Genomic DNA, 13725 nt, shown 5'->3' with positions numbered 1-13725 from the left:
GCACTAACTCTTCATGACCACAGTAAAGACTTTCCCTCTAGTGAATTTCATTCAAGCCCATAGCAAGCATCCAGCAATAGGCACCACCTGCAGTATCTCCTGAGCAAGCAAGACTTTGCTGCTCCTCCTCACTGTCTGCAAGATATTCTCACAGGAGACAACAGACTCCTGCAGCTGACAGAGGAAAAGGCAGGGAAGAAAGGAGCTGACTTGTAAAGACAGGAAGAGGCAGCAGCCATGGGAAGTTCAGATTTCATGGTGGGATGAAATCATAGAATCACAGAATGTTAGGGGTAGGAAGGGACCTCTAGAGATCATCTAGCTCAACACTCCTGCCAAAGCAGGGTCACTCAGGGCAGGAACACATCCAGGTGGGCTTGGAAAGTCTCCAGAGAAGACTCCACAACGTCTCTGGGCAGCGTCTCTGGGCAGCCTGCTCCAGGGCCCCAGCACTCTCACACCAAAGAAGTTTCCCCTCAAGTTGAGGTGGAACCTCCTGTGTTCCAGCTTGTACCTATCACTGGGCACCACAACAAAGAGCCTGAACCTTCATCTTGACAATCCCTCTCAGGTATTTAGAGACATTGATCAGAGCCCCTCTCAGCCTTCTCCTCTCCAGACTAAACCGCCCCAGGGCTCTCTGTCTTTCTTCATAGCAGATGTTCAGGTCCCTTTGTCATCCTCGTGGCTCTCCAATGGACTGTCTCCAGCAGGTCTCTGTCTCTTTTGAACTGGGGAGCCCAAAACTGGACACAGTATTGCAGGTGTAGTCTCAGCATGGCAGAGTAGAGGGGTAGGAGAACCTCCCTAGACCAGTGAGTCTAGCTGATGGGTCTAGACAGATGAATTCTATGATTCACTATTAGCCTCCTTATTGTGTTCTAGATAAGAAAGATTAAATGACCTGCAGGTATATTTCTTACCCACCTTCCTCTTCAACCTCTCCTTAAGCCCCATTCCAGTCTTCTTTGACACCTTCATTATTCCCCTCCTAATAACTATTAAAATAAAATAAATACATGAACTCCTTGATATTATCTTTTGTGAAATGACAGAAATCCATCCTGATGACTCAACCACTTACATTAAGGAGAATATTCAAGAGGAGAGGTGTAAATAATGAGAATGGAAAAGAAAGCTCCAGATGAAGGGCTTCAGAAAGGTGTTTGTCTCCTGGTAAATATTTAAAGACAATCTTAAATGATGTCATTTTTTACAGCTCTGCTGGTTCAAGCAAAACAACTGTCACAGGATATTTCCTATGGTAATATTATGAAACTCGTGCTATTGTAATTCCTTTGTGCATTTGCACTTCAGTCTCACTGGTGTTTGATTAACTTCAGCTGGTTAACATCAACTTTAGTGCTATCTCACTTGGAATTATTGTTTTACAGGTTGTAAATTTTAATTCTTTTGAGATTACAGAATGGCTTTTTACTGACAGCTCCTTCAAAAAGGGATTTATGAGGTTCCAAAGGTACAATTATTTCCTGAGCATGCCTCCCTTCTATGTGTAGTCATAACAGGAGAATTCTACAGTTCTTATCCCATTTTGCTGGCTTGGGACAAAGATTTGGGGCAGGAATGGTGCTGGTGCTGCTCACTTACCCAGGAATGGGGCTTGTTGGCCAGAAGGATTTGTTGGCAAGGCCCCAGTTTTGGGGAAGCACGTCCCTGGCTTGGCTACAGGGAGGGAGACAGGATGGTTTTAGGGTAGGCAGATCTGGCAGAGGTTTCAGCAGGGTGTTTGTGGAGTGCTGGAGAGGGATCTCCTGATGACAGAAGAGTTTGAGAGGATGCCTCTCAGAGGTGTTGAGGGTTTGGAGGCCCAGTTTGACCTGGTGCAAGTGTTGGTGAAGGGGTTTGTGGGGTTCCAATTTGGTGGCTTCTCTTCCCCATGTGTCATGGATCCACATCCTCTCCTGCATGGAGCCACTGGAACAAGGTCAAACATCTGGAACAGGCTGCCCAGAGCAGTGGGGGAGTCACCATTCCTGGAAGTGTTCAACAGTTGGACTCAATGTCTTGGAAGTCTTTTCCAACCCAGAGAGGTTGTGGAGTCTCCTTCTCTGGAGACTTTCCAAACCCACCTGGCTGTGTTTCAGTGTGGCCCACCCTGGGTGATCCCCTCTGGCAGGGGGGTTGGACTGGATGATCTCTGGAGGTCCCTTCCAACCCCTGACATTCTGTGATTCTATGATCCCTTAAATGTTCAGCACTTCATCAGTCAGGAGCAGCTGAACTTCCAAGATCAAACCAATGCCATCGCACTAGTCGAAGGGTAAAATCGACATTTTTCAGCCTCTTCTACACAGCCTACAGACTCCACACAGTTTACAACAGCCTCCAGCAGGCCTTTACTGACCTCCTTCTTCAGATCACAGTGCAGCCTCATCCAGGAGCCCAGCACATTAGACACTGTGTGGCTGATGAGTCATATCTATATCTTAGCCTGCTCTCAGAGCATCATGTCAGGGACCATATGGCCATAGCCTTCACAAATGAGGTTTCAAGGAGCCATATGAATGCAGTTTCCCAAGCACCAAAGATGCTAACTGACAGAGGGAAGACCTGAAAGTGGTGGTTCCATGGAAGGAAAACCCTGTCTGGTTGTGGTCTAAGCACTTGTTACATCATTAGGAACCTGGTCCCATTTCTCTTGCTGATGTTGAGACTTTAAAAGCAAACATATTTACAATGATTCTTTTTTCCTAGTTTTGGATTATTGGTCAATCATTTCTGCCCAGCAGAATGAAGGGTGCTTTTTTTTTGCCAGCACTTCTGCTACTTCAGATGCTCTTCATTTGCTCTACCATCTTGTCTTTTGACTCTTCAGTTATTGTGCTCCTAAATTCATTTCAGCCTTGATTGTGAACTCGTTGCCTCCTGCTCTTTCTGTCCAAAGGCTGTGCATCTCAAATACTGTGTCAATACAACTGTGCAGAAAAACTCCTTAGCTTTTCTTCACAACCCACCAAAAAAAAGGTAACTTCTATGGCTCCCCATCCCAGATCTTAAGAGATATGTATAGTCTGAGAGAAGCATTCAACATGGCAGACTTTTGATGGTGTCCCCAGCAAAAGAAGGACACAGAGCTGTTGGAGTGAGTCCAGAGGAAACCACAAAGGGCTGGACCATCTCTGCTGAGAGGATAAGCTGAGGGAGCTGGGGTTGCTCAGCCTGGAGAAGATTTCAGGGGGAACCTTGGAGCTGCCTTCCAATACCTGAAGGGATCCCACAGGAAGGCTGCAGAGGGACTTTTCATCAGGGGGTCTAGCAACAGAACAAGGGAGAATGATTTGAAGCTCAGGGAGAGCAGGGTTAGACTGGATCATAGGAAGTTCTTCAGTATGAGGGTGGTGAGACTGGAATAGGCTTCCCAGGAAGGGTGTGGATGCCTCCTTCCTGGGGGTGTTCAAGACCAGGTTGGCTGAGGCCTTGAGCAACCAAATTTAGTTGAGAGTGGAGGTCAGAGCAGATAATCTCTGAGGTCCTTTCCAACCTAAACCATTCTATGATTCATCCATAGTCTACTCATGGCTGGCTTCAGCTAAAGGCTTCATCTTTGAGTAACAGAGCCACAATTTTCACAGGGATCTCATGTTCAATGGTATCCTCCACTACAGAGAGACATCACCAAGAGATCATTGTACAACCCACACTAAAACCCCCTGACCACAAAAATACACAAATCCAAGGTCTTTGCTGTCTCACCCACACAGCTAATGCCATCATTACAGCTGCCATCACTCCATACTCCCTCTGTTCAGTACCAGGTATAAAGATGTTAGTGAAAGGACCTTACCCTTGCCTTCTGTTCCATCTCCATCATTAATCTTTCATGTTGCTCTGCTATGGCCAGTGTTGCAGAATGGACTTTCTGATAGATCATTTCTCCTTCTCGTGTCTGAAAGGTGAACAGCCCTTCTCCTGTGTCACACATCCTGCAGAGATTTGAGCAGAAGGAAAGGAAAAGAAATAATGAGTCCTGTGTCGTTTTTATCCAACTGGTATAAAAAGTGCACACCTTGCAGTAGAAAATGCCAACTTTTGGAGTTAAAACTGTGGAATTCTGACAATCTGCAGTTATTTTTACCATTGAAGAGAGACATTCCAAGAGATATTCAGAACTTTATGAACATAACCTTTACATTTCATTTTAATCTTCATCTGGGTAGAGAAAAAGAAGTTTTATCATCACAGAGTAAAAACCTGAAGTAATACAGTCAGCTCTTTCCAGCATTGCCTGCAAGGTCTGCACTGCTAAGTGGGAGCTAAATTGAATTCTCTTCAACAACGGATGCCAGAGGTACATAGCACATTAAAATTATTTATCAACATGAGGAGAAACTTCTTTGGCATGAGGTTGCTGGAGCCCTGGAGCAAGCTGTCCAGAGAGGTTGTGGAGTCTCCTTCTCTGGAGAGTTTCCAAACCCACCTGGATCTGTTCCTGTGTGGCCTGCCCTGGGTGATCCTGCTTTGGCAGGGGGGTTGGATGGGATGATCTCTAGAGGGCCCACTGATCCAGTCTGTCCAAATCTCTCTGCAGATCCTCCCTACCCTCAAGCAGATCAAGACTCCTACCTAACTTGGTGTCATCTGCAAACTGACTAATAGTGCTAAGTCTTCATCAAGATCATTGATAAAGATCTTAGAATCATAGAATCACAGAATGGTCTGGGTTGAAAGCAACCTCCGAAGGTCATCTAGTCCAAACCCTCTGCAGTCAGCAGGGTCATCCTCAAATAGATCAAGTTGCCCAGAGCCCTGTCAAGCCATACCCTGAATATCTCCAGGGAAGGAGTCTCAACCACCTCCCTGAGCAACCTGATGCAGTGTTTGACCAGCCTCATGGTGCAGAACTTGTTCCTAACATCCAATCTAAATCTGCTCTTCCCTAGTTGGAAGTCATTGCACCTTGTCCTGTCACTGCAGGCCTTTGGAAACTCCCTCTGCAGCCTTCTTGTAGCCTTCACAGAGAGTTGTTAGCCATTAGAACGGGCTGCCCAGGGAGGTGGTGGAGTCACCGTCCCTTGAAGTGTTCAAAAAGGGATTGAACGTGGCACTGGTTTAGTAGTCATGAGGTCTTGGGTGACATGTTGGACTTGATGATGTTTGAAATCTCTTCCAACCTTATGGATTCTACGATGGCTTCAGAACCTGGAGTCAGTACTCCAAGTGAGGTCTCACCACAGCAGAATGTTAACTAAGAACTTCTGCTTGGCTATGTCTGGGCAGAACAGGAAACAGAAGCAGAAGCAGAAACTGAACAGTGTTGCTTCTGGAAAATATCTGGTGAAAACACTTAGTAATGATTGAGATGTTGAGAAGAAAGTCATAGTCTCATGAAGAGATGATTCATACTATTATCCATATGGATATTATCCCTAATTCTGAAATAAAAAAAAAAATCTTCTCTCTCCCAAGATGCAAACCAAAATCCAAGCCCCTTTGTAGGCAGGTCTTACTTCATCAACATTAATGTGAAATGCCAATTAATAGATTACAATTATTAAAAGGGGGAAAAAAAAGAAGATAAGGGCTTTTGTATTAAACTCCAAGGGAGACCAAAATCCCTGCTGTAAACATTTACCATCTTTTTATATATCCTTAGCCACAATCCTCCAAAGAGCTTCTGGTGGAAATAAAATGTCTCCGGAGCTTTGAGCCATTATGGCAACAGCCCCTCTGTGTCCCTCAGGGCATCGTAGAGCTGGTGTTCTGCTTTTGTGTGGAAAGAGAGCTTAATAAAATCCAAACAGCGTGAAATGGAAAGTCTGGAAAAAGGAGGAGGCTTCAGTAGCTGAAGATAAATATCATCTTTTTTGTTGGCTTCAGAGGATGAAAAATCCTACAGGGATAACAAGAAGGAAGCAGGCAATGGGGTGTGATTAAGATTGAGGAGCAGAGCTGCTGCTTTTGACCGAGGAGAACCTAACCCCAGCACTGCTGCCCAGCAGAGCAGGGTGCTGCACCCACCACACAACACAGAACCACACAGCACAGCACCACAGCTCTGCCTCTCAGCTGTCCAGGGAGGTAGTGGAGTCACCAGCCCTGGACATGTTTAAGGAAAAACTGGATGTGGCACTTAGTGACGTGGTCCCGTCAGTGTGGCGGTGTTAGGTCATAAGGCTGGACTTGATGACCTCAAAGGTCTATTCCAGCCTCAATGATGCTGTGATTCTGTGTCAGTGTGGAGAGCTGGGCAGAGAGCAACCTAAGGAAGTCCAACAAGAGCTCCTCACTTCCAGGACAGGAAACAACAGCAAAGAGCTACAAAGATCATTAAGGAATGTGAACATCCTCCTTATGAAGAAAGGCTGAGGGACGAGGGGCTTTTTAGCCCAGAGAAGAGAGGGCTGAGGGGAGACCTTATCAATGCTTATTAATACTTAAAGGGTGGGTGTCAGGAGGATGGGACCAGTCTTTTGACAGTGGTATCCAGTGACAGGACAAGAGGTAACAGGCACACACTTGAATAGGAAGTTCCATCTCCATATGAAGAGGAACCTCTTTGAGGGTGGTAGAGCACTGGAATAGGCTGCCCAGAGAGGTGGTAGAATCTCCATACCTGGAGAGAATAGAAAAACCCACTTGCAGGATACAAGTAGCTGAAAAGCCCTTGGTGCAGGATAAGCACTACTTAGCCACAAGGAAAACATCAGTGTGTTATCAACACTGTCTTCACACTAAACCCAAACCACAGCACTGGACCAGCTGCTAACGGCGACATTAACTCCATCTCAGCCCAAACCAGGACACTCTGCTTCTCCTGATACTGCCAAGGTTATGCACTGCAGTTCTACCAACTCAGTATGACCTTCACTGTCAAAAAATGTCACTGATTTTGTGGACTTTAATTTTTTTTCTTTCTTTATGAGAGATTTAACAGTCTGTGGATGCTTGGAAAAATGCTGATGTTAGCTTGTCTATTTCGGTGCTTTTCCAGCTTTGAAACAGGGATGTCATTAACCTATGCTTTAGGATATTTAAGGATTCAATGCATTAAAATGGATGAAGTGCTTTCAACCAAAGTAGGAAAATGCTTCCCCACCCCTATATTTTTACAGAATGATCTAACTGGGCAGATAATGGAATCAGTAGGTAAATAGTGTTGCAAAGCATTGTAAATATTTTTACTTCTTTGCTTTTTGAAACCACCATTGTTATCAGATTTGGCTCAAGAGCCAAGGAGAAGGAATAAGGAGAAAGTGGGAGCTAAGCTTGTGGACCAGGGCAAAGTGGATTCAGAGATTAGCAGTGAAAGTTTTTGCTCTTACTCAAAGGTAGGGCTTCTGGTCAAACCAAAGAGGTTTTCCCACCAGGGCTACCAGATTTTTTTCAACACTTCCCAGATTCACAGAATAGTTTCCCACTGCCTCTGCTTAATACAGCAGACCTTACAGCAGCCTTCCAGTACCTGAAGGGGCTTACAGGAAAGCTGAGAAGGGACTTTTTACAAGAGCTTGGAGTAACAGGATGAGAGGGAATGGATTGAAGCTTGAGGAAGGCAGATTTAGCCTGGAGATTTGAAAGAAAGGTCTTGGATGTCCCCTCCGTGAGGTTGTTCAAGGCCAGGCTGGATGAGGCCTTGAGCAACCTGGTGTGGTGGAAGGTGTCCCTGCCCATGGCAGAGGGGTTGGAACCAGATGATCTTTAAGGTCCCTTCCAACCCAAACCATTCTATGAATCTGTGAACTAAAACATAAGGAATAGCTACCACCCTAATTCATTTCTAGTTCTTTTCATGAAAATGGACTTCAAATTTTCAAAGGAGAACAGACCCTGAACAGGTGGTGTCCAGTAATCACACTGCTATAAGTCACCAGCCCCAACCTGAGTGGAACTGCTGTTGCATAGTCTGCTCCTGAGGTGTGAAAAATAATCTCCTTTAAGTACTCAGGCTGCTTATTCAGACCCTTCAAAGCCCAGAACTGAAGTCACTTGGTGCTCACTTGCTGTATGCTGAAGAGGGTGGCCAACTGCCACATATGGGATGACCAGAAGTACTGCTGTCACAGGATGAGGAGTAAATAAAAAAGCCTTTCCTTAAAGCCTTGAAGCTGTGGCTGTCAGTCAGAGAAAAACTAATTGGTGTGCAATACTTAACTCTGAACTGATACACTTAGTTCTCGTGTTGCCACAGCTTTGATTTTCTAAAGAGAGTAGTGGAAATTAGCAATTTGGCCTCCAATTTAATTAGATTATCAGTGGAGACACACAAACACTATCTCTCTTGTGGATATCTGACTTTTGTTCTCCCCTTGTTTGTTGTTATCTCAACTTGAGCTAAGTCATTTTGACAGAAATCCTGTTTGTTCTTTGTGTGCAAGGACGTTACACAGCACACAGCAGAGGCAGGTTGTGGATGCCCCCTCTAGACCTCTCTATAAAATGAATGCAAAGCTCCCTTGAGGGTCCAAATTCTTTGCTCATTCCAGCCTTCAAGACAAGCTACCTTGCTTCCTCCTCAAATTGTTCTTTCCTGAGAAAAAAACAAGGAAATCAACTACAGTCTTAATAGCAGGACCATATTTAGTAAATAAACCTATATATATGTAGTGAAACAACTGAAAAACAGACTATTCCTCTTTGTATGAAATTGTAAGGCAACTGCAATGCTGAAATGACAGAAAAACAGTGGAAGAAATAAGGGAATACTGACAGCTCCCACAGGCACTCCTCATATGAGATGCCCTCCAAACCCCTCTCCAGCCTTGCTGCTATTCTCTGGACAGCCTCCAGCACCTCAATGTCTTTCCTGTTCTGTGGTACCCAGAACTGAACTCAGTGCTCAAGCTGTGGCCTCACCAGGGCTGAGTACAGGGGCACCATCACTGCCCTACTCCTGATGGACACAGGCCAGGATGCCATTGGCTTTCTTGGGCACACTGCTGGCTCATGTTCAGCTGTCCACCAGCACCCCCTGATCCTTTTCCCCCAGGCTGCTTTCCAGTCACTCTGCCCCAAGCCTGTAGTGTTGCTTGGGGTTGTGACCCAAGTGCAGGACCTGGCAATTGGTCTTGTTAAACCTCATGCTCAAAGTTATTGCAGTCCAGCTGAGGTTGGTACCTTCCCACTGTTCTTACACATGCTCCCAATATGCAGCTAGCAGTGCTCACCCTTGGATTAACTTTCACGCATGTGGAATCTCCTGGAACCTGGCCTGAGTTAATGCAGGGGACATGCGGTATTATCACACCTCTCATATGGCTCAGTGGCTTGATCATGAGGCCTAAGCCCTGAAGATTTGCCCCAAATCTTGTATTTCTTACACCACCTTCAGCATTTTCAACTAAAAGCACTAAAGGATCTCTCAGGCCATCAAAGCAGCTTTCCTTCTAAGACCTTCTATGGCAACAGATTGAATTTCTGAGAAGGAAAACATTTGTAGAGATGGAGTGGAAATGAGTGATGATGGTTTGCTCCCAGACAGCTGGGATTCCATCATTCAGAGGAATCCAGCAGCCCTTCTCCAATATTTCCTAGAGGATTTTGATACTTGAAGATGTTTTTAAAATACTCTGTGCAGCCACAGTAACAAAAATCTTCTGATGAATACTCTGATAGACTTTCTGAATAGAAATGCATCACCCCACAAATCTTCTTGCAAAAAGGGAGACTTTTTGCAAGCTGATTTTTCACAATGATTGTTTCTTTCTCTGCCTAAACCAAGAGGCCATTTAAGTGGTGTAATCTAATACAAGCAGAAACTTTCTCAAGAAAACAACTTTTTATTTGTTTTGTCAGATTTCTGTACCTCTCAGAATGGTTTTTCTTCTCTCTGCCTGTGATGCCTCTACAACCTCTGTCCTTGTGATAGTGTATTTAGACTATAGGGGCAGAGGAGGGACACCAACTTCTTCCTGCATGTCAGATGCTTTCCATGTTTTGCTTAATAGAAGTATAGAAATCAGGCTGTGTCCTTTTCTGGACAACGATTCTATATTGATGATTGTCCACCTGCACTGTAACTCTCAAATTCCTTTTGCACAGAATCACAAAATGGTCTAGATTGGAAGGGACCTTCAAAGGGCATTCAGTCCAACTCTTTCTGCAGTCAGCAGGGACATCTTCCACTAGATCAGGTTGCTCAGAGCTGTGTCAAGTCTCATCTTGAATAGCTCCAGGGATGGGGCCTCAACTACCTCCCTGGGCAACCTGTTGCAGTGTTCCACTACTCTCATGGTGCAGAACTTGTTCCTCATATCCAATCTAAATCTACTCTTCTCTAGTTTGAAGCCATTGCCCCTCATCCTGTCACTTGCAGGCCTTTGGAAACAGCCTCTCTCCATCCTTCTTCTAGGCTCCCCTATTAGGACTCACTGGAGCCTTCTCTTCTTCAGGCTCAATAACCCCAGCTCCTTCAGCCTGTCCTTGTAGCAGGGGTGCTCAATCCCTTGATCATTTTCATGAGCTTTAGCCCTGTCCATCATAAGACACAGTGGAATAAAATGGTACTTTCACCAGAGTTCAGTTTAGCCAAGAGGGATTCTGTCTGGGACTTATTTCAGACCACTCTTAATTGCTTGCTACCACACTTTACCATTTATTCTCATTAAACTGTAACTAGTGCTGAAGAGCTAAAGACAGTAAATCATTCTCATTGCCAGGTACAGTATAAAAAGCTAGGCTTATTGAAGTCATGCATCAAAGGGAGAATGTGGAATCTGACACACATCCAGATGTAAAGGTAAGCAGGCTGAGCAGAGGCTCAATTACTTCCTAGACCCTAGAAAATAAACTACAGTCAATAAGAGAAGGGATATTCTGGAGTCTAAGAAGCTAAGAAGGTTTTGTCTCTTCCTGCTTGTAGACTCGTACCATAAAACATGAACTAGACATAGTCCTTGTGGCCAAGAGAGCCAATAGGATCAAGAAAAGTGTATCCTGCAGGCCCAGGGAGGTTCTCCTCCCACTCTCCTCTGCCATGCTGAGACCACACCTGCAATACTGTGTCCAGTTTGAGGCTCCCCAGCTCAAGAGTAACAGGGACCTGCTGGAGAGAGTCCAGCAGAGAGATAGGAGGATGATGAAGGGACTGGAACAGCTCTGCTGTGAAGAAAGACTGAGAGCCCTGGGGCTGTTTAGTCTGGAGAAGGCTGAAGGGGGATCTGATCAATGTCTCTAAATGTCTGAGGGGTGGGTGTCAGGATGAAGGTGCCAGTCTCTTTGTGGTGGTGCCAAGTAATAGGACAAGGAACAAGAGATACAAGCTGGAACCTAGGAAGTTCCACCTTAACAGGAGAATAAGCTTCTTTACTGTGAGGGTGCTGGAGCCCTGGAGCAGGCTGCCCAGAGAGGTTGTGGAATCTCCTGTGGAGACTTTCCAAACCTACATGGACATGTTCCTGTGTGACCTGTCCTGGGTGATCCTGCTCTGGCAGGGGGGTTGGACCGGGTGATCTCTAGATTCCAACCCCTAACATTCTGTGATTCTATGATTTTGATGGGGAAGACTGAACTGTGCTGTTTGTGCCTTATCACCTCTAAGCAAGAAGGACTTGAGGTTGCACATGCAAATTACCCTCTTGTGTGAGGATTCACTTCAAACAATGGAAGAAATCACTGTAGGTTACTAATGTACACATATATGCAAGCCAATCCTCTTTATGGAGACTGTTGATCCCTTACTATTTTCATTTAAAATAATAAGTAAATTGCATTTATTAAAAACAAAGAGAGGATAATGAACCTAATTGTTGACATGTTCTGAACTACACAAGACATTTGCATTTTTGACAGCTTAAGTAACAGAACAAACATGAAAAGGCTGTTAGATAATTAACTCTGTTTAATTTGTAAAGCTCAGGTCTTGTTGATAATGATGAAATCTTATTTAACACTGTCTTGGATGAGCATCCATTCTTACCAGCTCTGTGAAAGACAAACCAAGAACTCATCCATTATCATTTTAGCACAGAAGCAACCAGTTAACAGCTGTACAACAAACAGAGCAATGGCAAACAGGGGTCTGAGCAGAATAAAGAGCCTGCATAAAGTACAAACCCTGAACTTTCTTGATGATACCTTTTAACTTATCAGGGTTTTCCTATTAGTTTTGATCTCACTTTTGAGAATTATATAAATTCCAAGTCTTGGGATCTGGGGTCAGATTCATAGATTCATAGAATGGTTTGGGTTGGAAAGGACCATGAAGATCACTGGCATTGGCAGGGACACCTTCCACTAGCCCAAGCTGCTGAAGATCTCATCCAGCCTGGCCTCAAACATCTTCAGGGAGGGAGCATCCACAACCTCCCTGGGCAACCTGTTCCAGTGTCTCACCCCCCTCACTCTAAAGATTGTCTTTCTAATCTCCAGTCTCAATCTGCCCTCCCCAAACTTCAATCCATTCCAAGACTGAGAGCCCTGTCTGGAGAAGAGAAGGCTGAGAGGGAATCTAATCAGTGTCTCTAAGTATCTGAGGGGTGGTGTGGTGGTTTTAGGCTATGCCTTTAAAATTTAGTTACAGATTTCAAGCAGAAAAGTAGAAAAATAGAAACAAATTACTATTGGGTGTAAAAAGGAAACCAAAAGATTATTCTAAACAAATTCTTTGGATAAGTATCTAAAATAAGATGCGCTGTAGCATAACAATTCTCTCTTCTTTTCCGATCTCTGCTGTTTTGCTTTGCTCGGGAGAGATTAGCCTGCTTGTCGGCTGGCCTTGGCTGCATTCATAGAATCATAGAATCAATAAGGTTGGAAAAGACCTCAATGATCATCCAATCCAACCTGTCACCCAAGACCTCCTGACTACTAGACCATGGCTTCAAGTACCATGTCCAATCCCTTTCTGAACACCTCCAGGGATGGTGACTCCACCACCTCCCCTGGGCAGCCCATTCTAATGGCTAACAACTCTCTCTGTGAAGAACTTTCTCCTCACCTCAAGCCTAAACTTCCCCTGGCACAGTTTGAGACTGTGTCCTCTTGTTCTGGTGATGGTTGCCTGGGAGAAGAGACTGACCCCCTCCTGGCTACAGGAATTGTTTAGTTAAGTCTAACCCCTGCTTTCTCTCTGTTCCTTTTCTCTCTTGGGACAGGGGCATAGGAGGGGGCAGTAGAATGGCTTCCCTGGTCTCTGACCAGGGGGGTTTTCCTGTTGTTTGCTAATTGCAAATATCTGTATAACATTGTAAATCCTGTATATTTTGTACACATTCATTGCATTCCATTGTAGAGTGTAGTTCTTGCCTGTAAATACAGCTTTATTTCCTTCTAACTGAGCTGGTCTGGCAAAGTTAATGCTGGGGAGGGAAACTTCAACCCACCACACTAGGGATGTTTAGAAGCTATGACACTGGACACTATTGTAAAGGACCCTGCTCAGGCCACACCTTGAGTATTGTGTTTAGTTCTGGGACTCTCACTGAAAGAAGTGCTGGAGTGTGTCCAGAAAAGGCCAGTGAGGCTTGTGAAAGGCTTAGAGCACAAGTCTTATGAGGAGAGTCTGAGGGAGCTGAGGTTGTTCAGTCTAGAGGAGTGGAGGCTGAAGGGAGACCTCATTGCTCTCTACAAATACGTGAGGGGAGAGGGCAGCCTCTTCTCCATGGTGCTAAGCACAGGACCAGAGGAAACGGCTTCAAGCTGCACCAGGGGAGGTTCAGGCTGGATGTTAGGAAATATTTCTTCACAGACAGAGTTCTCAAACATTGGAATGGTCTGCCCAGGGCAGTGCTGGAATCACCATCCTTGGGGGTGTTCAAATGGCATGTG

General features: G+C 45.0%; 1 protein-coding gene across 1 annotated transcript in view; it reads right to left on the bottom strand.

The window, feature by feature from the left end:
- DOK6 (docking protein 6) overlaps positions 1 to 13725 on the bottom strand; it is a 228501-nt gene that overhangs the window by 46087 nt on the left and 168689 nt on the right. The window contains exon 6 of the mRNA XM_054164202.1: positions 3806 to 3944. Coding sequence (XP_054020177.1) covers positions 3806 to 3944 — 139 coding nt within the window. The remainder of the gene's footprint in view (positions 1 to 3805; positions 3945 to 13725) is intronic.

The sequence above is a fragment of the Dryobates pubescens genome, chromosome 9 (genome assembly GCF_014839835.1).
Source record: "Dryobates pubescens isolate bDryPub1 chromosome 9, bDryPub1.pri, whole genome shotgun sequence".
Classification (NCBI taxonomy): domain Eukaryota; kingdom Metazoa; phylum Chordata; class Aves; order Piciformes; family Picidae; genus Dryobates; species Dryobates pubescens.
Note: the sequence above shows the minus strand (reverse complement) of the source record. Positions and strands in the feature narration are given on the sequence as shown.